Consider the following 24,101-nt stretch of genomic DNA (forward strand, 5'->3'; position numbering starts at 1 on the left):
TAACCCTAGTCGGCTGTTGTTACTACGATATACTATACATTAAAGTCCGCAAAAACACTATAGTGAATACTATACTATATATCCAGTAAATCTACAGTATTTAGACCATAGTATAGTATTTTTTTCATATGGGATAGCTGTAAATGTGTAACATGTACCTGTATAATGTTTTAACCACAATGGAAATACATTTTAAACTGTTTGAACTAGGACCACAATGGAAATACATGTTAAACTGTTTGAACTAGGACCACAATGGAAATACATGTTAAGCTGTTTGAACTAGGACCACAATGGAAATACATGTTATAAACTGTTTGAACTAGGACCACAATGGAAATACATGTTAAACTGTTTGAACTAGGACCACAATGGAAATACATTTTACACATTATTTTGTTATTCTCAACAAATTTCTAAATGCATTGTATCCAGATTTTTGTCATGTGTTTTTACATAGTCAAATAGCATCAGTCAATCAAGGGATTATACAGTATCCTACAAAAAATCGAAAGTAAACGCTACACGATCGAGGGGAAACCTCAGAGGAAATCCCCGGCATGAGCTCCCCAAGGACGTTCAAATCAAAACAGCATCGACGTAGCTAGCAGTCCCCAAGGACAGCATCGACGTAGCTGGCAGTCCCCAAGGACAGCATCGAGGTAGCTAGCAGTCCCCAAGGACAGCATCGACGTAGCTAGCAGTCCCCAAGGACAGCATCGACGTAGCTAGCAGTCCCCAAGGACAGCATCGACGTAGCTAGCAGTCCCCAAGGACAGCATCGACATAGCTAGAGTCCCCAAGAACAGCATCGACGTAGCTAGCAGTCCCCAAGGACAGCATCGACGTAGCTAGAGTCCCCAAGGACAGCATCGACGTAGCTAGAGTCCCCAAGGACAGCATCGACGTAGCTAGCAGTCCCCAAGGACAGCATCGACGTAGCTAGCAGTCCCCAAGGACAGCATCGACGTAGCTAGAGTCCCCAAGGACAGCATCGACGTAGCTAGCAGTCCCCAAAGGGACAGCATCGACGTAGCTAGAGTCCCCAAGGACAGCATCGACGTAGCTAGCAGTCCCCAAGGACAGCATCGACGTAGCTAGAGTCCCCAAGGACAGCATCGACGTAGCTAGCAGTCCCCAAGGACAGCATCGACGTAGCTAGAGTCCCCAAGGACAGCATCGACGTAGCTAGCAGTCCCCAAGGACAGCATCGACGTAGCTAGCAGTCCAATTGTTCTAAAAGCTCTAAAGTAAGCACTACACGATCGAGGATACTACAGTGTGGAGTATAGTTTAATGTGGGTTTTCTAATATCTGACGGCAGGACTTGAGAAGTGAAAGGAATCACCATAGTGGGAATCACCATAGTGGGAATCACCATAGTGGTTGTCACTCGGGTAAAGAAGATGAACCTGATTTTAACAAAAGTCCCCAGAGCCTTTCTCTATAGCAGTTAACTAAAGCGCAACACAGTTTTGGTGATGGGTCTTTCTATAAACTAGGGTACCAATGAGCATTTCTTGTAGTGGACAACTGTTTGGAGCTGTTACAAAGTCATTCATAATAATTAGCCATTTGTTTTCATGTCATTACGTTAAGATATAAAGGGGGAACATCGATGCATTCAATATAATTCAGGAGTTGAATCAAAACCTATTAATCATTTCTCATACTGGGAGTCTTCACAGAACTGACAAAAAATCATGTGACATCAAACACTACCTTTCTTTCATTACATACAGTGGGGGAAAAGTATTTAGTCAGCCACCAATTGTGCAAGTTCTGCCACTTAAAAAGATGAGAGAGGCCTGTAATTTTCATCATAGGTACACGTCAGCTATGACAGACAAATTGAGGAAAAAAAATCCAGAAAATCACATTGTAGGATTTTTAATGAATTTATTTGCAAATTATGGTGGAAAATAAGTATTTGGTCACCTACAAACAAGCAAGATTTCTGGCTCTCACAGACCTGTAACTTCTTCTTTAAGAGGCTCCTCTGTCCTCCACTCGTTACCTGTATTAATGGCACCTGTTTGAACTTGTTATCAGTATAAAAGACACCTGTCCACAACCTCAAACAGTCACACTCCAAACTCCACTATGGCCAAGACCAAAGAGCTGTCAAAGGACACCAGAAACAAAATTGTAGACCTGCACCAGGCTGGGAAGACTGAATCTGCAATAGGTAAGCAGCTTGGTTTGAAGAAATCAACTGTGGGAGCAATTATTAGGAAATGGAAGACATACAAGACCACTGATAATCTCCCTCGATCTGGGGCTCCATGCAAGATCTCACCCCGTGGGGTCAAAATGATCACAAGAACGGTGAGCAAAAATCCCAGAACCACACGGGGGGGACCTAGTGAATGACCTGCAGAGAGCTGGGACCAAAGTAACAAAGCCTACCATCAGCAACACACTACGCCGCCAGGGACTCAAATCCTGCAGTGCAAGACGTGTCCCCCTGCTTAAGCCAGTACATGTCCAGGCCCGTCTGAAGTTTGCTAGAGTGCATTTGGATGATCCAGAAGAGGATTGGGAGAATGTCATATGGTAAGATGAAACCAAAATATAACTTTTTGGTAAAAACTCAACTCGTCGTGTTTGGAGGACAAAGAATGCTGAGTTGCATCCAAAGAACACCATACCTACTGTGAAGCATGGGGGTGGAAACATCATGCTTTGGGGCTGTTTTTCTGCAAAGGGACCAGGACGACTGATTCGTGTAAAGGAAAGAATGAATGGGGCCATGTATCGTGAGATTTTGAGTGAAATTTTGGAGGGATCAGCAAGGGCATTGAAGATGAAACGTGGCTGGGTCTTTCAGCATGACAATGATCCCAAACACACCGCCCGGGCAACGAAGGAGTGGCTTCGTAAGAAGCATTTCAAGGTCCTGGAGTGGCCTAGCCAGTCTCCAGATCTCAACCCCATAGAAAATATTTGGAGGGAGTTGAAAGTCCGTGTTGCCCAAAACATCACTGCTCTAGAGGAGATCTGCATGGAGGAATGGGCCAAAATACCAGCAACAGTGTGTGAAAACCTTGTGAAGACTTACAGAAAACGTTTGACCTGTGTCATTGCCAACAAAGGGTATAAAACAAAGTATTGAGAAACTTTTGTTATTGACCAAATACTTATTTTCCACCATAATTTGCCAATAAATTCATTACAAATCCTACAATGTGATTTTCTGGATTTTTTTTCTTCTCATTTTGTCTGTCATAGTTGACGTGTACCTATGATGAAAATTACAGGCCTCTCTCATCTTTTTAAGTGGGAGACTTGCACAATTGGTGGCTGACTAAATACTTTTTTCCCCCACTGTATATGAGACTGCTGTTCGTTGTTATATCATATACAGTAAGGGAAAAAAGTATTTAAAAAGTATCTTAAAATTCAAAATCAAATAGCTAAATCTAGATTATATCTAGACTCTAGATTTTTGGAGGGTTTGTATAATATGATTTACACAACATGCCTACCACTTTGTAGATGCAAAATATTTTTTATTGTGAAACAAGCAAGAAACAATACCCCAAAAAATGAAAACTTGAGCGTGCATAACTATTCACCCCCCCAAAAGACAATACTTTGTAGAGCCACCTTTTGCAGCAATTGCAGCTGCAAGTCTCTTGGGGTATGTCTCTATAAGCTTGGCACATCTAGCCACTGGGATTTTGGCCCATTCTTCAAGGCAAAACTGCTCCAGCTCCTTCAAGTTAGTTGGGTTCCGCTGGTGTACAGCAATCATTAAGTAGTACCACAGATTCTCAATTGGACTGAGGTCTGGGCTTTGACTAGGCCATTCCAAGACATTTAAATGTTTCCCCTTAAACCACTCAAGTGTTGCTTTAGCAGTATGCTTAGGGTCATTGTCCTGCTGGAAAGTGAACCTCCGTCCCAGTCTCAAATCTCTGGAAGACTGAAACAGGTTTCACTCAAGAATTTCCCTGCATTTAGCGCCATCTATCATTCCTTCAATTCTGACCAGTTTCCCAGTCCCTGCTGATGAAAAACATCCCCACAGCATGATGCTGCCACCACCATGCTTCACTGTGGGGATGGTGTTCTCGGGGTGATGAGAGGTGTTGGGTTTGCGCCAGACCTAGCGTTTTCCTTGATGGCCAAAAAGCTCGATTTTAGTCTTATCTGACCAGAGTACCTTCTTCCATATGTTTGGGGAGTCTCCCACAAGGCTTTTGGTGAACACCAAACGTGTTTGTAAATTTTTTTCTTTAAGCAATGGCTTTTTTCTGGCCACTCTTCTGTAAAGCCCAGCTCTGTGGAGTGTACGGCTTAAAGTGGTCCCATGGACAGATACTCTAATCTCCGCTGTGGAGCTTTGGTCTCTTTGTTGTGCCTCCAGTATAACAATAATAATATACCATTTAGCAGACGCTTTTATCCAAAATGACTTATAGTCATGCGTGCATACATTTTTACGTTTGGGTGGTCCCGGGGATCGAACCCACTACCCTGGCGTTACAAGCGCCATGCTCTACCAATTGAGCTACAGAGGACCACGTCGTCTACAATGTCATTATATGCTGTAGCGCTAAGATTTCCGTTCACTGCAACTAAGGGTCCTAGCCCGAACCATGAAAACAGCCCCAGACCATTATTCCTCCTCCAGCAAACTTTACAGTTGGCACTATGCATTCAGGCAGGTAGCGTTCTCCTGGCATCCGCCAAACCCAGATTCGCCTGTCGGACTGCCAGATGGTGAAGCGCGATTCATCACTCCATAGAACGCTCTTCCACTGCCCCAGAGTCCAATGGTGCGGAGCTTTACACCAGTCAGGGCCGAACCTTGGCATTGCGCATGTTGATCTTAGGCTTGTGTGCAGCTGCTCAGCCATGGAAACCCATTTCATGAAGCTCCCGACGAACAGTTCTTGTGCTGACATTACTTCCAGAGGCAGTTTGGAATTCGGTAGTGAGTGTTCCAACCGATGACAGACGTTTTTTACGCCCTTCAGCACTCGGTCCCGTTCTGTGAGCTTGTGTGGCCTACCACTTCGCGGCTGAGCCGTTGTTGCTCCTAGACATTTCCACTTCACAATAACAGCACTTACAGTTGACCGGGGCAGCTCTAGCAGGGCAGAAATTTGACAAACTGACTTCAGTAAGGCCCTTCTACTGCCAATATTTGTCTATGGAGATTGCATGGCTGTGTGCTCCATTTTATACACCACTGGTGTGGCTGAAATTGCTGATTCCACTCATTTGAAGGGGTGTCCACATTCATTTGTATACCAGTAGTGTTGACGGCAGTAATATTCATCCTCTGATGTCTGATCAAAATGAGCTAAATCTGACCAATATCCAGCGCCCAAATGATTTTACCTGTTCAGGCTCAGAAAATCATCTTGCTTCTTCACATTATCTGAGCATACATTTGCACCATATTTAGTAGTAGGCTACAAGGCACGGAAAGGCAAACATCTTCAAATTTAAAGGGGAAAATCACCCTAAACCACTCCTGGGCCCTTTATAACACTTGCCTGGCTGTTTGTCAGTACCCCAGACAGTTTCTATGTCCATTGCTTGATTATTTAGATTTAGGTAATAAGCTGATTCTACCCCCGCCTTCCCCATAGCAACCCCATGCAACGTCATGAATACCTCCCAAACACACCCTCTGACCTCCCGTGATCGCAATAGTCCTTGTAATGACTTTCTCTGTAAAATCTTTCAGCTAACTTATTTCATTAGGCTAATTTTTTTTTTTTTTTTATCAATGTATTTTCTTATTTTGTTATTGAAATCCAGGAAGTAGATTAATGCATGCCTTGATTCGGGACCTAGGTCGGGAGTAAAGAATGTCAGATAGAGAACGAAGAAGAAATTGAAGGCCTGCTTTATTTTCAGAATGGTACTGTTGTGCCATATCGGTTTGAGCAGGAGTATACTGAGGCTGAGTTGTTCCATTTGTGGGCTGACCAAGAGAAAAGGGGGCTGGCCAAGAGGAAAGGGTCAAGTAGTCTGACAATATAAATACTTAGGGGTATGGTTAGATGATAGGCTTTCTTTTTAAAAAAACATGTTACTGGGAAAAAAGCTCAAATTCAAGACAAGGTTCCTTTACAGAAACAGGGCTTGTCTGTCCTCCGTAAATAGAAAACAAATTGTGCAGGCTACTTTTATGTCCGTTTTAGATTATGGTGATATTATCTATATGCATGCATCGGCAAACACATTAAAACCACTGGATGCTATTTACCATTGTGCACTCAGGTTTATCACGGGTGATAGTTACAAAACTCATCACTGTTTCCTATATCAACATGTGGGTTGGGCCTCTCTATCTGTGAGGCGAGCGAGAGCAACATGCTCTCTTGTTTATTTATAAAGCACTTCTTTTAAAACTACCTCCATATATATCATCATTAAATTCCACTAGATATAATAATTGTAAAACCAGATCACAGATGTGGATTACATTAGAGACTCCTGTGGTCTCCACAGAGTTGGGTAGGACTGCCTTCAGTTCCTTTGCACCTTATTTATGGAACAAACTGCAGATCCAACTTAAGTTAGACACTCTGGTGTCCCTTGCCCATTTAAAAAATGTTATAGAGGATCAATATGTTGTCTGTGATTGTTTCTGTTGAATTGTGTTTTTGTTTTGTATGTTTGAAATGTTTACACAGGGCACAGCCGTAAAAGAGATCCAGGTCTCAGTCTGTTTAAAACAAAATTCTTTAAAGAAAAAAGAAAAATAACAGTAGGGAGGCTATTTACAGGGAGTTGATTCAACATGACATGCTGGCTAGGTAAACATCGTCTAGAACGAGTGGATCCGCGCCATAGAAATAGAATGTATGGGACGTGCACTTCACAATCTGGGTCTACATAAACAAGAATGTATATTACCAAACAGTGTAAGAAGTGTAAAGTCAATAGTGGTAGTAGAGAACAACATGTTGCTTGTAATTGCCAGTCTGGCTTTTCTACGAATAATCTCCTACCTAGATGAAACACACACAGAAGAGGAAGAAAAACAGCCTCACTTGACCACTAATCCCCTTTGAACAATGATTAGACTCTTCAGTTCAAGAAGAAGTCAGAAAGTCCAAGAGATCACTAATTAGTGTCGCAGCAGGCAGTTTTTTGGTTAGAGTACATACAACTCACAAATAATGCAGATATACAATGCCTTGCAAAAGTATTCATCCCCCATCTCCCCATTTTTCCTATTTTGTTGCATTACAACCTGTAATTTAACTGGATTTTTATTTGGATTTCATGTAAATGACATACACAAAATAGTCCAAATTGGTGAAGTGAAATGAAAAAAATTACCTGTTTCAAAAAATTCTAAAAAATAAATAACGGAAAAATGGTACGTGCATATGTATTCACCCCATTTGCTATGAAGCCCCTAAATAAGATCTGGTGCAACCAATTACCTTCAGAAGTCACATAATTAGTTAAATATAGTCCACCTGTATGCAATCTAAGTGTCACATGATCTGTCACATGATCGCAGTATATATACACCTGTTCTGAAAGGCCCCACTAAGCAAGGGGCACCACCAAGCAAGCGGCACCATGAAGACCAAGGAGCTCTCCAAACAGGTCAGGGACAAAGTTGTGGAAAAGTACAGATCAGGGTTGGATTATAAAAATATATCCGAAACTTTGAACATCCCACGGAGCACCATTAAATCCATTATTAAAAAATGGAAAGAATATGGCACCACAACAAACCTGCCAAGAGAGGGCCGCCCACCAAAACTCAAGGACCAGGCAAGGAGGGCATTAATCAGAGAGGCAACAAAGAGACCAAAGATAACCCTGAAGGAGCTGCAAAGCTCCACAGCGAAGATTGGAGTATCTGTCCATAGGACCACTTTAAGCCATACGATCCACAGAGCTGGGCTTTACGGAAGAGTGGCCAGAAAAAAGCCATTGCTTAAAGAAAAAAAGAAGCAAACACGTTTGGTGTTCGCCAAAAGGCATGTGGGAGACTTCCCAAACATATGGAAGAAGGTACTCTGGTCAGATGAGACTAAAATTGATCTTTTTGGCCATCAAGGAAAATGCTATGTCTGGCGCAAACCCAAAACCTCTCATCACCCCGAGAACACCATCCCCACAGTGAAGCATGGTGGTGGCAGCATCATGCTGTGGGGATGTTTTTCATCGGCAGGGACTGGGAAACTGGTCAGTATTGAAGGAATGATGGATGGCGCTAAATACAGGAAATTCTTGAGGGAAACCTGTTTCAGTCTTCCAGAGATTTGAGGCTGGGACGGAGGTTCACCTTCCAGCAGGACAATGAACCTAAGCATACCACTAAAGCAACACTCGAGTGGATTAAGGGGAAACGTCTAGGAATGGCCTAGTCAAAGCCCAGCGGAACCCATCCAACTTGAAGGAGCTAGAGCAGTTTTGCCTTGAAGAATGGGCAAACATCCCAGTGGCTAGATGTGCCAAGCTTATAGAGACATACCCCAAGAGACTTGCAGCTGTAATTTCTGCAAAATGTGGTTCTACAAAGTATTGACTTTGGGGGGGTGAATAGTTATGCACACTCAAGTTTTCTGTTTTTCTGTCTTATTTCTTGTTTGTTTCACAATAAAGAATATGTTGCATCTTCAAAGTGGTAGCATGTTGTGTAAATCAAATGATACAAACCCCCAAAAATTCAATTTTAATTCCAGGTTGTAAGGCAACAAAATAGGAAAAATGCCAAGGGGGGTGAATACTTTCACAAGCCACTGTATGTAACAATATATACACCTTTTTTAAAATGCATTTTAGGTCATTTTTGGAAAGTGATAATTTTTATATAAAAATACTGAAATCTAAATACTCAAACAATGGACCTAGAAACTGCCTGGGGTACTGACAAACAGCCAGGCAAGTGTTATAAAGGGCCCAGAACTGGTTCTGGGTGAATTTCACCTTTAATCCAAATTGCTATTTTCGAAGCACATCTCTGCTACTTCTGTTTTAAAAATAAAATACTGTCATTTCAGTTGCTTGATGTGATTGTGTGTTAGCTTTAGTTGGCTAGCTAGCTAGCAAAATGAGAAGTAACCTTAGCCTAGCTGTCATTTCAGCTGCTTGATGTGATTGTGTGTTAGCTTTAGTTGGCTAGCTAGCTAGGAAAATGAGAAGTAACCTTAGCCTAGCTATCATTTCAGCTGCTTGATGTGATTGTGTGTTAGCTTTAGTTGGCTAGCTATCTAGCAGAGGAGAAGTAACCTTAGCCTAGCTGTCCTTCATAACTATCTTATTGACTTGACAATCAGCTGGTTGTTGCCTACACTGCCTTCAGAAAGTATTCATACTCCATGACTTATTCCACATTTTGTTGTGTTACAGCCTGAATTCAAAATGGATTTTAAAAAAAAGAATCTCTATGTAAGGTCCCTCAGGTGACAGTTAATGTCAGAGCAGAAACTATACCATGAAGTCCAAGGAACTGTCTGTAGATCTCTGAGATAGAATTGTGATGAGGCATATATCTGGGGAAGGGTATAAAACTATGTCTAGAGTGTTGAAAGTTTCCAAGAGCACAGTGGTCTCCATCATTGGGAAATTGAAAAACATATGGAACTATCCAGACTCTGCCTAGAGCTGGTTGTCCGACCAAACTAAGCAGCCGGGCAAGAAGAAACTTGGTCAGGAAGGTGACCTAGAAGCCAATGACAACTCTTACAGAACAACAGAGTTCCTTGGCTGAGATGGGAGAACCTACTAGAAGGACAACAGTCTCTACAGCACTTCACCAAACCGGGCTTCATGGGAGAGTGGCAAGACAGAAGCACAGCACGCCTGGAGTTTGCAAAAAGGCACGTGAAAGACTCGAGTGGTTTAAGAGGAAACATTTAAATGTCTTGGAACGGCCTAGTCAAAGCCCAGTCCTCAATCCAGTTGAGAATATGTGGTATGACCTAAAGATTGCTGTACACCAGCGGAACCCATCCAACTTGAAGGAGCTGGAGCAGTTTTGCCTTGAAGAATGGGCCAAAATCCCAGTGGCTAGATGTGCCAAGCTTATAGAGACATACCCCAAGAGACTTGCAGCTGTAATTGTGCAAAAGGTGGCTCTACAAAGTATTGACTTTGGGGGGGTGAATAGTTATGCACGCTCAAGTATTCTGTTTTTTTGTCTTATTTCTTGCTTGTTTCACAATAAAAAATATTTTGCATCTACAAAGTGGTAGGCATGTTGTGTAAATCAAATTATACATACCCCCCAAAAATCAGTTTTAATACCAGGTTGTACCAGGCCTCCCACTCCTCTTTCTATTCTGGTTAGAGCCAGTTTGCGTTGTTCTGTGAAGGGAGTAGTACACAGCGTTGTACGAGATCTTCAGTTTCTTGCTAATTTCTCGCATGGAATAGCCTTCATTTCTCAGAACAAGAATAGACTCACGAGTTTCAGAAGAATGTTATTTGTTTCTGGCCATTTTGAGCCTGTAACCGAACCCACAATTGCTGATGCTGCAGATACTCAACTAGTCTCAAGAAGGCCAGATTTATTGCTACTTTAAACAGCACAACAGTTATCAGCTGTGCTAACATAATTGCAAAAGGGTTTTCTAATAATCAATTAGCCTTTTTAAATGATAAACTTGGATTAGCAAACACAACGTGCCATTGGAACACAGGACTGATGGTTGCTGATAATGGGCCTATGTACGCCTATGTAGATATTCCATAAAAAATCAGCTGTTTCCAGCTACAATAGCCATTTACAACATTAACAATGTCTACACTGTATTTCTGATCAATTTGATGTTATTTTAATGGACAAAAAAAATGATTTTCTTTCGAAAACAAGGACATTTCTAAGTGACCCCAAACTTTTGAACGGCAGTGTACACATACAGTACCACTCAAAAGTTTGAACACACCTACTCATTCCAGGGTTTTTCTTTATTTTTACTATTTTCTACAGTGTAGAATAATGGTGAAGACATCAAAACTATGAAATAACACATATGGAATCATGTATTAACCATAAAATTGTTAAACAAATCAAAATATATTTTATATTTGAGATCCTTCAAAGTAGCCACCCTTTGCCTTGATGACAGCTTTGCACAGTCTTAGCATTCGCTCAACCAGCTTCATGAGGTAGTTACCTGGAATGCATTTCAATTAACAGGTGTGCCTTCTTAAAAGTTAATTTGTGGAATTTCTTTCCTTCTTAATGCGTTTCAGCCAATCAGTTGTGTTGTGACAAGGTAGGGGTGCTATACAGAAGATAGCCCTATTTGGTAAAAGACCAAGTCCATATTATGGCTAGAACAGCTCAAATAAGGAAAGAGAAATGACATTCCATCATTACTTTAAGACATGAAGGTCAGTCAATACGGAACATTTCAAGAATTCAAGTGCAGTCGCAAAAACCATCAAGCGCTATGTTGAAACTGGCTCTCATGAGGACCGCCACAGGAAAGGAAGACCCAGAGTTACCTCTGCTGCAGAAGATAAGTTCATTAGAGTTAACCGCACCTCAAATTGCAGCCCAAATAAATGCTTCACAGAGTTCAAGTAACAGACACATCTCAACATCAACTGTTCAGAGGAGACTGTGTGAATCAGGCCTTCATGGTCGAATTGCTGCAAAGAAACCACTACTAAAGGACACCAATAAGAAGTAGAAACCTGCTTGGGCCAAGAAACACGAGCAATGGACATTATACCAGTGGAAATCTGTCCTTTGGTCTGATGAGTCCAAATTTGAGATTTGTGGTTCCAACTGCCGTGTCTTTGTGAGACGCAGAGTAGGTGAACGGATGATCTGTACATGTGTGGTTCCCACTGTGAAGCATGGAGGAGGAGGTGTGATGGTGTGGGGGTGCTTTGCTGGTGACACTGTCAGTGATTTATTTAGAATTTAAGGCACACTTAACCAGCATGGTTACCACAGTATTCTGCAGCGATATGCCATCTTACCTGCTTTGTGCTTAGTGGGACTATCATTTATTTTTCAACAGGACAATGACCCAAAACACACCTCCAGGCTGTGTAAGGGCTATTTGACCAAGGAGAGTGTTGGAGTGCTGCATCATATGACCTGGCCTCCACAATCACCCGACCTCAACCCAATGAGATGGTTTGAGATGAGTTGGACCGCAGAGTGAAGGAAAGGCAGTCAACAAGTGCTCAGCATATGTGGGAACTCCTTCAAGACTGTTGCAAAAGCATTCCTCATGAAGATGGTTAAGAGAATGCCAAGAGTGTACAAAGCTGTTATCAAGGCAACACTGTTGGGCTGCAATTTCTGAGGCTGGTAACTCTAATGAACTTATCCTCTGCAGCAGAGGTAACACTGGGTCTTCCATTCCTGTGGTGGTCCTCATGAGAGCCAGTTTCATCATAGCGCTTGATGGTCTTTGCGACTGCACTTGAAGAAACTTTCAAAGTTCTTGAAATGTTTCGTATTGACTGACCTTCATGTCTTAAAGTAATGATGTACTGTCGTTTCTCTTTGGTTATTTGAGCTGTTCTAGCCATAATATGGACTTGGTCTTTTACCAAATAGGGCTATCTTCTGTATACCCCCTCTACCTTGTCACAACACAACTGATTGGCTGAAATGCATTAATAATTAAATAAATTCCACAAATTAACTTTTAAGAAGGCAAACCTGTTAATTGAAATGCATTCCAGGTGACTAACTCATGAAGCTGGTTGAGAGAATGCCAAGAGTGTGCAAAGCTGGCATCAAGGCAAAGGGTGGCTATTTGAAGAATCTCAAATATAAAATATATTTTATTTGTTTAACACTTTTTTGGTTACTACATGATTCCATATGTGTTATTTCATAGTTTTTATGTCTTCACTATTATTCTACAATGTAGAAAATAGTAAAAATAAAGAAAATTAGAGAGACACGGAAGCCCAGCTATCTTAGCTAGCCTTTATTTTGCTTTATTCCAGACTTTCAATGTAGCAACTGTTTGCCTGCAGAAGACTACAGGGGCGAAGTGGCTACTCTTAGCAAACAAGTATCGAACCTACACAATTAATTTGAATGCTTGTAGCTACTAAACAATAGCTGGAACGACCTAGCTAACAGACGCGAACTGGCCGAATCGATTCAGTGGCTAGCTTTGCACTTGGCTAGCTAACAGTAGCTGCTAGGGGTAAGTTATTACTTACCCCGAGCTGGTCTGGGTCTACAGCCCCCTGAGAAAGACAAGCAGATGCCCCAAGTTGGACAGCCACTTGGTGGGGCCCTGCAGCTTCCTGGAGAGGTTAGGGGAGGTTGTGTACCGGGTGTAGCTTTCTCCCAGGGGGCACTGCACCGGGACAGGTTGGCTAACCATACAGAACCCCAGGGACCCCCACAATTACCCTCTCTGGCAATGACATTCTCTAAGCACCCACCCCCAGGCACCACAGACAAGGCTCCAGACAGCCCTCTCACCCAGTCACCGCGTGGTTCCCCAGAGCCACGGATTCTATTCCCTGTTCCCTTATCCTTGTCCCCCATCTCCCTGCCTTCATCCCCTGGGCCCCAGAGGGGCAGCCCACTGCCACGGTCTGAGCCCCCTGTTCCACATCTGGACACTCTGCTCCCATCACGGCCACGCAGGCAAAGGAGACCTCCGGGTTGCTTCAGAGATGTTGTTTGTTCCCTCGGAAACAAGGGACTTTGTGGCCGTAATCAGAGGCGAGAGCAGGAGGAGGTTGTCGGGTGAGGTCGTGGGGTAAGCTTGGCTTTATACATAGTTTGGGCTTTGTCGAGTAAAGCTTAAACTATGTATTTAGATTGTAGTTAGGTATTGTAGGTAGGTATCGTGGATTGTTGTATGTAATTATTGCAGTTTAGTATTGTATTGTATTGTATTCGGCTGAGCCCGGTGAAGCACGAAGCTAGCTAGCTAACCCACTACCTGGACTAGCTGGCGGGTAGCTACTGGCAACTATTAGCAACGGTATAGTTGTTTCACGCCTGAGAGTGCCTGTAATTACGCCAGCTGGCTGCCTACAATAATTACATACAATAATTGCCTACCATTCAGCTGTTTTCTAACCTCATTGTCTGAACCGTTAACGTTAGGTAGTAAGTGGCTACTGTGCTTGAAATTTAGCTAGCTTGTTGCTACCTGGATAGCTACTAGTAAACAATAGCTGGAACGACGTAGCGAACAGACGCGAACTGGCTTAGTCAATTCAGTGGCTAGCTTTGCACTTGGCTAGCTAACAGTAGCTGCTAGGGGTAAGTCATAACCTACATTTGTGTTTTGTTTTTAATTACTGGTAGCCAGAGTCGTTCAAGGGAATTCGGGACATGGGTGACTAGTTAACGTTAGCTTGGCTCTCTCTGTGTGTTAATGCCGTGGGAGAACGGGTTTCTTCGTTGGCAGAAAGCAATGGCTAGCTAGTATGCTAACTATTCTAGCTAACTAACTGGCTGAATAAGTTGACGACGGACTCGCTCAAGCTGTCGAGACTAACCCACAACGTTAGACACGGACACAAATGATCTGCTTGGCGTGTTGACACACTGGTGGTTTGTTGTGGCCGAGTATTGGTGCTAAACCGTGTTGTTGGAGGCCGGCATGCTAGCTGGCTGTGGCGTCATATGACTAGGTGCCCTGGACAGTTTTCACAGAAGAATACTGTACCAAGTTAGCTAGCTGAATAAACTAAGTTAGTCTATTCCTAGAAAACATTGAACCGCTGTAGTTTACAACAATTCTAGTTTCTGAGGTGGAATTTGGGAGAGTTATATTTGGGTGTTTCAGTGAAACGTAAGTGAGGGAGGCCCCGCTCTCTCGCTTTCCCAGATGTTTAGTTCATTTCATTCCGATCTCCTTTGCATTATTGAAGCCATTTTCTGTAGCCTGTCAACTATGCCTCTGTCTATCCCTGTTCTCTCCTCTCCGCACAGGCTATACAAATGCCTCACACCGCGTGGCTGCTGCCTCTCTAACCTGGTGGTCCCTGCACGCACGACCCAGGTCTCAGGCAGCCTCTGGAACTGCCGTTCTGCGGCCAACAAGGCAGAGTTCATCTCAGCCTATGCTACCCTCCAGTCCCTCAACTTCTTGGCATTGATGGAAACATGGATTACCACTGAAAACACTGCTACTCCTACTGCTCTCTCCTCGTCTGACCACGTGTTCTCGCATACCCCGAGAGCATCTGGTCAGCGGGGTGGTGGCACAGGAATCCTCATCTCTCCCAAGTGGACATTCTCTCTTTTTCCCCTGACCCACTGTCTATCTCATTTGAATTCCATGCTGTCACAGTCACTAGCCCATTCAAGCTTAACATGCTTGTCATCTATCGCCCTCCAGGTTCCCTTGGAGAGTTCATCAATGAGCTTGACGCCTTGATAAGTTCCTTTCCTGAGGATGGCTCACCCCTCACAGTTCTGGGTGACTTCAACCTCCCTACGTCTACCTTTGACTAATTTCTCTCTGCCTCCTTCTTTCCACTCCTCTCCTCTTTTGACCTCACCCTCTCACCGTCCCCCCCTACTCACAAGGCAGGCAATACGTTTGACCTCATCTTTAGTAGATGCTGTTCTTCTACTAATCTCACTGCAACTCAACTCCAAGTCTCTGACCACTACTTTGTATCCTTTTCTCTCTCGCTCTCCTCCAACACTACTCACTCTGCCCCTACTCAGATGGTAATGCACCGTCGCAACCTTCGCTCTCTCTCTCCCGCTACTCTCTCCTCTTCCATCCTATCATCTCTTCCCTCTGCTCAATCCTTCTCCCTCCAATCTCCTGATTCTGCCTCCTCAACCCTCCTCTCCTCCCTTTCTGCATCCTTTGACTCTCTATGTCCCCTATCCTCCCGGCCGGCTCGGTCCTCCCCTCCTGCTCCGTGGATTGACGACTCATTGCGAGCTCACAGAATAGGGCTCCAGGCAGCCGAGCGGAAATGGAGAAAAACTAGACTCCCTGCGGACATGGCATCTTTTCACTCCCTCCTCTCTACATTTTCTTCATCTGTTTCTGCTGTTAAAGCCACTTTCTACCACTCTAAATTCCAAGCATCTGCCTCTAACCCTAGGAAGCTCTTTGCCACATTCTCCTCCCTGCTGAATCCTCCTCCCCCTCCCCCTCCCCCCCCTCCCTCTCTGTGGATGACTTCGTCAACCATTTTGAAAAGAAGCTTGACGACATCCGATCCTCGTTTGTTAAGTCAAATGACATTGCTGGTCCTGCTCACACTGCCCTACCCTATGCTTTGACTTATTTCTCCCCTCTCTCTCCAGATGAAATCTTGCGACTTGTGACGGCCGGCCGCCCAACAACCTGCCCGCTTGACCCTATCCCCTCCTCTCTTCTCCAGACCATCTCCGGTGACCTTCTCCCTTACCTCACCTCGCTCATCAACTCATCCTTGACCGCAGGCTATGTCCCTTCCGTCTTCAAGAGAGCGAGAGTTGCACCCCTTCTCAAAAAACCAACACTCGATCCCTCTGATGTCAACAACTACAGACCAGTATCCCTTCTTTCTTTTCTCTCCAAAACTCTTGAGTGTGCCGTCTTTAGCCAACTCTCTTGCTATCTCTCTCAGAATGACCTTCTTGATCCAAGCCAGTCAGGTTTCAAGACTGGTCATTCAACTGAGACTGCTCTTCTCTGTGTCACGGAGGCTCTTCGCACTGCTAAAGCTAACTCTCTCTCCTCTGCTCTTGTCCTTCTAGATCTGTCTGCTGCCTTTAATACTGTGAACCAGATCCTCCTCTCCACCCTCTCCGAGTTGGGCATCTCCGTCGCGGCTCACTCTTGGATTGCGTCCTACCTGACCGGTCGCTCCTACCAAGTGGCGTGGCGAGAATCTGTCTTCGCACCACGTGCTCTCACCACTGGTGTCCCCCAGGGCTCAGGTCTAGGCCCTCTCCTATTCTCGCTATACACCAAGTCACTTGGCTCTGTCATATCCTCACATGGCCTCTCCTATCATTGCTACGCAGACGACACACAACTAATCTTCTCCTTTCCCCCTTCTGATAACCAGGTGGCGAATCGCATCTCTGCATGTCTGGCAGACATATCAGTGTGGATGTCGGATCACCACCTCAAGCTGAACCTCGGCAAGACGGAGCTGCTCTTCCTCCCGGGGAAGGACTGCTCGTTCCATGATCTCGTCATCATGGTTGACAACTCCGTTGTGTCCTCCTCCCAGAGTGCGAAGAGCCTTGGTGTGACCCTGGACAACACCCTATCATTCTCCGCTAACATCATGGCGGTGACCCGATCCTGTAGGTTCATGCTCTACAACATTCAGAGAGTACGACCCTGCCTTACACAGGAAGCGGCACAGGTCCTAATCCAGGCACTTGTCATCTCCCGTCTGGATTCCTGCAACTCGCTGTTGGCTGGGCTCCCTGCCTGTGCCATTAAACCCCTACAACTCATCCAGAATGCCGCAGCCCATCTGGTGTTCAACCTTCCCAAGTTCTCCCACTGGCTTCCAGTTGAAGCTCGCATCTGCTACAAGACCATGGTGCTTGCCTATGGAGCTGTGAGGGGAACGGCACCTCCGTACCTTCAGGCTCTGATCAGTCAGTTCATCCACCTCTGGCCTGCTGGCTCCACTACCTCTGCGGAAGCACAGTTCCCGCTCAGCCCAGTCAAAACTGTTTGCTGCTCTGGCACCCCAATGGTGGAACAAGCTCCCTCACGACGCCAGGACAGTGGAGTCACTCACCACCTTCCGGAGACACTTGAAACCCCACCTCTTTAAGGAATACCTGGGATAGGATAAAGTAATCCTCCTACCCCCCTTGCCCCCAAAAACTATTGTAAAGTGGTTATCCCACTGGTTATCAGAAGGTGAATGCACCAATTTGTAAGTCACTCTGGATAAGAGCGTCTGCTAAATGACGAAAATGTAAATGTAAATGTGTTCTTTAATGGAAGCTTCTCCAACATAATTTAGGCAGAATCAGGAATTTCCCAGGGCAGCTGTCTAGGCACCTTCATTTTTTCAATCTTTACCAATGACATGCCACTTGCTTTGAGTAAAGCCATTTACACACCATTTACACACTCATTGTGGTGCCCAAATTAAAAAATGAAAGAAAATGCATGATTGTTGTTACTAAGCTACCAGTTACAGTGCGTTTAGCTGGCGGTTTGGCGAGCCTTTATGCAGAGGGAATACAACAACTATAGTGTCTGAAATAATTAATTGGATTTTATATTTGTCCGATTATTGAGCATGTGCTGAAAACTCAGAAATGCATCAGAAATCGTCCATATTTTCAGCATATCAAAAAGCATTACATTTCCGGATATGTACCTCAGCCAAGAGTAGCATATCTATAATTAATATAGCTTCCTATTTTGAATGTGCTGAGAAAAACCCAGATATGCGACGTATACAGTCAGTATTTGTCAACATGAAGAGAGAAAATAGGATGATGTCACATATCTCAGGATATTGAATGAGTCCACATCCGGCCATGTGTGATACTCAGAGATACCCAATATCACAGAGGTCTAAAAAAGACACATCTGGATTCAGAATGTCGGGATACTGGGAAATATATCAATTGGATATTGTCTGTATTCTCTAGAATATCAAAAACATGTCATGTAAAGACATCCCCTGATATGGACCCTTTTGGCCCAGTGGATCTTACAGTCTTCAGCAGGCTCATCATGGTGTCTCTGTTCCTACGTGGTCCTAATCCTAACCTACCCAGTACCCGTATTTAACACACAGTGAGGGAAAAAAGTATTTGATCCCCTGCTGATTTTGTACGTTTGCCCACTGACAAAGAAATGATCAGTCTATAATTTTAATGGTAGGTTTATTTGAACAGTGAGAGACAGAATAACAACAACAAAAATCCAGAAAAACGCATGTCAAACATGTTATGAATTGATTTGCATTTTAATGAGGGAAATAAGTATTTGACCCCCTCTCAATCAGAAAGATTTCTGACTCCCAGTTGTCTTTTATACAGGTAATGAGCTGAGATTAGGAGCACACTCTTAAAGGGAGTGCTCCTAATCTCAGCTTGTTACCTGTATAAAAGACAACTGTCCACAGAAGCAATCAATCAATCAGATTCAAAACTTTCCACCATGGCCAAGACCAAAGAGCTCTCCAAGGATGTCAGGGACAAGATTGTAGACCTACACAAGGCTGGAATGGGCTACAAGACCATCGCCAAGCAGCTTGGTGAGAAGGTGACAACAGTTGGTGCAATTATTCGCAAATGGAAGAAACACAAAATAACTGTCAATCTCCCTCGGCCTGGGGCTCCATGCAAGATCTCACCTCGTGGAGTTGCAATGATCATGAGAACGGTGAGGAATCAGCCCAGAACTACACGGGAGGATCTTGTCAACGATCTTAAGGCAGCTGAGACTAGAGTCACCAAGAAAACAATTGGTAACAGACTACGCCAAGCCGTGAAGGACTGAAATCATGCAGCGCCCGCAAGGTCCCCCTGCTCAAGAAAGCACATATACAGGCCCGTCTGAAGTTTGCCAATGAACATCTGAATGATTCAGAGGAGAACTGGGTGAAAGTTTTATGGTCAGATGAGACCAAAATGGAGCTCTTTGGCATCAACTCAACTCGCCATGTTAAGATGAGGAGAAATGCTGCCTATGACCCCAAGAACACCATCCCCACCGTCAGACATGGAGGTGGAAACATTATGCTTTGGGGGTGTTTTTCTGCTAAGGGGACAGGACAACTTCACTGCATCAAAGGGACGTTGGACGGGGCCATGTACCGTCAAATCTTGGGTGAGAACCTCCTTCCCTCAGCCAGGGCATTGAAAATGGGTCGTGGATGGGTATTCCAGCATGACAATGACCCAAAACACACAGCCAAGGCAACAAAGGAGTGGCTCAATAAGAAGCACATTAAGGTCCTGGAGTGGCCTAGCCAGTCTCCAGAACTTAATCCCATAGAAAATTTGTGGAGGGAGCTGAAGGTTTGAGTTTCCAAACGTCAGCCTCGAAACCTTAATGACTTGGAGAAGATCTGCAAAGAGGAGTGGGACAAAAATCCCTCCTGAGATGTGTGCAAACCTGGTGGCCAACTACAAGAAACGTCTGACCTCTGTGATTGCCAGCAAGGGTTTTACCACCAAGTACTAAGTCATGTTTTGCAGAGGGGTCAAATACTTAATTCCCTCATTAAAATGCAAATCAATTTATAACATTTTTGACATTCGTTTTTATGGATTTTTTTGTTGTTATTCTGTCTCTCACAGTCAAATAAACCTACCATTAAAATTATAGACTGATCATGTCTTTGTCAGTGGGCAAACGTACAAAATCAGCAGGGGATCAAATATTTTTTTCCCTCACTGTATATAGTGTATGTTGTGAAGGTGGTCGAGGTTCTTACCCAATACGATGACGACAGTCTTCAGCAGGCTCATCATGGTGTCTCTGTTCCTACGTGGTCCGGAGCTGTGTCTGCTCATCCTCATGGTCCTCTGCCTCACGTACATAAAGATGTGAGCGTACAGCACCACCATGACCAGGAAGGTGACCAGGTTGAACACGGCCCAGAACACCAGGTAGGAGTTACAGTAGAGCGGCGCCATGCTAGAACACGTGCTGATGTCACAGATACAGTTCCACCCCACCGACGGGATGGCTCCCATGACGATAGACATGGTCCAGATGACCACTATCACCACGACGACACGCCGGTTGGACATGCGCGTGTGCAGCTGCATGCGGAACACGGTGATGTGGCGCTCGATGGCGATGGCGAGGAGGTTACACACGGACGCCGTGAGGGACGTGTCGATGAGACCCTGTCGGAGCAGCCACGTGGAGACCGTGAGGCGCCGCGTGTTCGGTCCCGTGTTGAACATCAGGTAGAAGTACGCCAGCCCTGCAAAGAAGTCGGCGGCGGCCAAGTTGGCCATCAGGTAGTAAATGGGGAAGTGGAAGCGGCGGTTGACGTAGATGGCCACCATGACCAGCAGGTTAGCCAGCATGATGAAGATACATACTGTGATGCCCAGCCCCATCACCAGCTTACTGACGGTATTCCACTCTGTAGCCAGGTACTTTCCACTGCGGTTGTAGAAGAAGGCAATGGTCTCATTGTAGTAGCACTGTTCCTCTTCCATCATGGAGGCTTCCTAGGGGGGGTCTAGAGGAGAGGAGACGGGGGTTAGAGGGAGTCACAGCAGGGTGTGTTCCCTCAGGCCACTACTCTACTACCACATAGCTAAAATATAACATCCATGTGTACGTGTGTATAGAGTGCGTGTCTTATCATGTGTCTGTGTGTCTGTGCCTGTGTGTGTGTCTCTTCACAGTCCTCACTGTTTTATAAGGTGTATTTTTATCTGTTTTTTTAAATCTGATTCTACTGCTTGCCTCAGTTACCTGATGTGGAATAGAGTTCCATGTAGTCATGGCTCTATGTAGTACTGTGCGCCTCCCATAGTCTGTTCTGGACTTGGGGACTGTGAAGAGACCTCTGGTGGCATGTCTTGTGGGGTATGGATGGGTGTCTGAGCTGTGCACTAGTCGTTTAAACAGACACCTCGGGGCATTCAGCTTGTCAACACCTCTTACAAAAACAAGTAGTGATGAAGTCAATCTCTCCTCCACTTTGAGCCATGAGAGATTTACTTGCATATTATTCATGTTAGCTCTCCGTGTACATTTAAGGGCCAGCTGTGCTGCCCTGTTCAAACTGCAGTCTGAATACTGCCTCAGGACAAACTGTAGTCTGAATATTGCATGAGGACAAACTGTTGTCTGAAAACTGCCTCAGGACAAACTGTAGCTTGAATACTGCCTCAGGATAAACGGTAGTCTGAATACTGCCTCAGTACAAAAAATACAGGACATACAGTACCAGTCAAAAGTTTGGACACACCTCCTCATTCAAGGCTTTTTCTTTATTTTTACTATTTTCTACATTGTAAAATAATAGTGAAGACATCAAAACTATGAAATAATACATATGGTTAATACAAAATCCCATATGTGTCATTTCATAGTTTTGATGTCTTCACTATTATTCTACAATGTAGAAAATAGTAAAAATAAAGAAAACCCTTGAATGAGTAGGTGTGTCCAAACTTTTGACTGGTAGTGTACATGAACAGTATAAGCCTATTCCAGCATTAATAGTGCAATTCCTTCTAAATGCCACATATAAAACAAATGATCCATCGCTAAGTCATGACCGATTACTCCATATACGGCAAGAGGTGATTGGGATCATGAGGACACAACAGACATTGTGCACGTGTCACAAATGATAAAACACTGCAAAGAGACTTGGGCGTTTAGTACAACCTAGTCTAGTGACTGTCCGATATCTCCCTGGGTTGTATTAACCATGCAGCTGTCTTGAAAACATGACTTTTACATCTGGGCTGTTTTTATGAGTTTTCCTGCTTTACAACCCAGTAGAGGAAACCAGCCTGCAGAGCACAGTGGCAGAGCAATAGACTGCTTGAAAAACACACACACTGACTGACACACACAGAGTACAAATACACAACAAACACACACACTGACTGACACACACACAAAGTACAAATACACAACAAACACACACACTGACTGACACACACACAGAGTACAAATACACAACAAACACACACACTGACTGACACACACACAGAGTACAAATACACAACAAACACACACACTGACAAATACACAACAAACACACACACTGACTGACACACACACGCACATGCTACACAAACATAGTGTGTGTCCGGTGTAGTGAGGTCCCGGGCCTCTCCCAGTGTGTCCGGTGTAGTGAGGTCCCGGTCCTCTCCCAGTGTGTCCGGTGTAGTGAGGTCCCGGTCCTCTCCCAGTGTGTCTGGTGTAGTGAGGTCCCGGTCCTCTCCCAGTGTGTCCGGTGTAGTGAGGTCCCGGTCCTCTCCCAGTGTGTCCGGTGTAGTGAGGTCCCGGTCCTCTCCCAGTGTGTCGTTGTAGTGAGGTCCCGGTCCTCTCCCAGTGTGTCCGATGTAGTGAGGTCCCGGGCCTCTCCCAGTGTGTTCGGTGTAGTGAGGTCCCGGTCCTCTCCCAGTGTGTCTGGTGTAGTGAGGTCCTCTCCCAGTGTGTCTGGTGTAGTGAGGTCCCGGACCTCTCCCTGTATGACCAGTGTAGTGAGGTCCCGGGCCTCTCCCAGTGTGTTCGGTGTAGTGAGGTCCCGGTCCTCTCCCAGTGTGTCCAGTGTAGTGAGGTCCCGGTCCTCTCCCATTGTGTCCGGTGTAGTGAGGTCCCGGTCCTCTCCCAGTGTGTCCGGTGTAGTGAGGTCCCGGTCCTCTCCCAGTGTGTCCGGTGTAGTGAGGTCCCGGTCCTCTCCCAGTGTATCCGGTGTAGTGAGGTCCCGGTCCTCTCCCTGTATGACCGGTGTAGTGAGGTCCCGGTCCTCTCCCATTGTGTCCGGTGTAGTGAGGTCCCGGCCCTCTCAGTGTGTCCGGTGTAGTGAGGTCCCGGTCCTCTCCCAGTGTGTCTGGTGTAGTGAGGTCCCGGTCCTCTCCCAGTGTGTCCGGTGTAGTGAGGTCCCGGTCCTCTCCCAGTGTGTCCGGTGTAGTGAGGTCCCGGTCCTCTCCCAGTGTGTCCGGTGTAGTGAGGTCCCGGTCCTCTCCCAGTGTGTCTGGTGTAGTGAGGTCCTCTCCCAGTGTGTCTGGTGTAGTGAGGTCCCGGTCCTCTCCCTGTATGACCAGTGTAGTGAGGTCCCGGGCCTCTCCCAGTGTGGTCGGTGTAGTGAGGTCCCGGTCCTCTCCCAGTGTGTCCGGTGTAGTGAGGTCCCGGTCCTCTCCCAGTGTGTCCGGTGTAGTGAGGTCCCGGTCCTCTCCCAGTGTGTCCGGTGTAGTGAGGTCCCGGTCCTCTCCCAGTGTGTCCGGTGTAGTGAGGTCCCGGTCCTCTCCCAGTGTATCCGGTGTAGTGAGGTCCCGGTCCTCTCCCTGTATGACCGGTGTAGTGAGGTCCCGGTCCTCTCCCAGTGTGTCTGGTGTAGTGAGGTCCCGGTCCTCTCCCAGTGTGTCCGGTGTAGTGAGGTCCCGGCCCTCTCAGTGTGTCCGGTGTAGTGAGGTCCCGGTCCTCTCCCAGTGTGTCCGGTGTAGTGAGGTCCCGGTCCTCTCCCTGTATGACCAGTGTAGTGAGGTCCCGGGCCTCTCCCAGTGT

The 24,101-nt window shown here is 45.3% G+C and overlaps 1 protein-coding gene across 1 annotated transcript in view; it reads right to left on the reverse strand.

Annotated features, from left to right (window-relative positions):
* Nucleotides 1-24,101, reverse strand: part of lpar1 (lysophosphatidic acid receptor 1) — a 113,267-nt gene that overhangs the window by 30,656 nt on the left and 58,510 nt on the right. The window contains exon 2 of the mRNA XM_041885242.2: nt 20,326-21,087. Within this exon, the coding sequence (XP_041741176.1) occupies nt 20,326-21,067 (742 nt within the window). The 5' untranslated portion in view covers nt 21,068-21,087. The remainder of the gene's footprint in view (nt 1-20,325; nt 21,088-24,101) is intronic.

Source organism: Coregonus clupeaformis, chromosome 9 (genome assembly GCF_020615455.1).
Source record: "Coregonus clupeaformis isolate EN_2021a chromosome 9, ASM2061545v1, whole genome shotgun sequence".
NCBI lineage: Eukaryota > Metazoa > Chordata > Actinopteri > Salmoniformes > Salmonidae > Coregonus > Coregonus clupeaformis.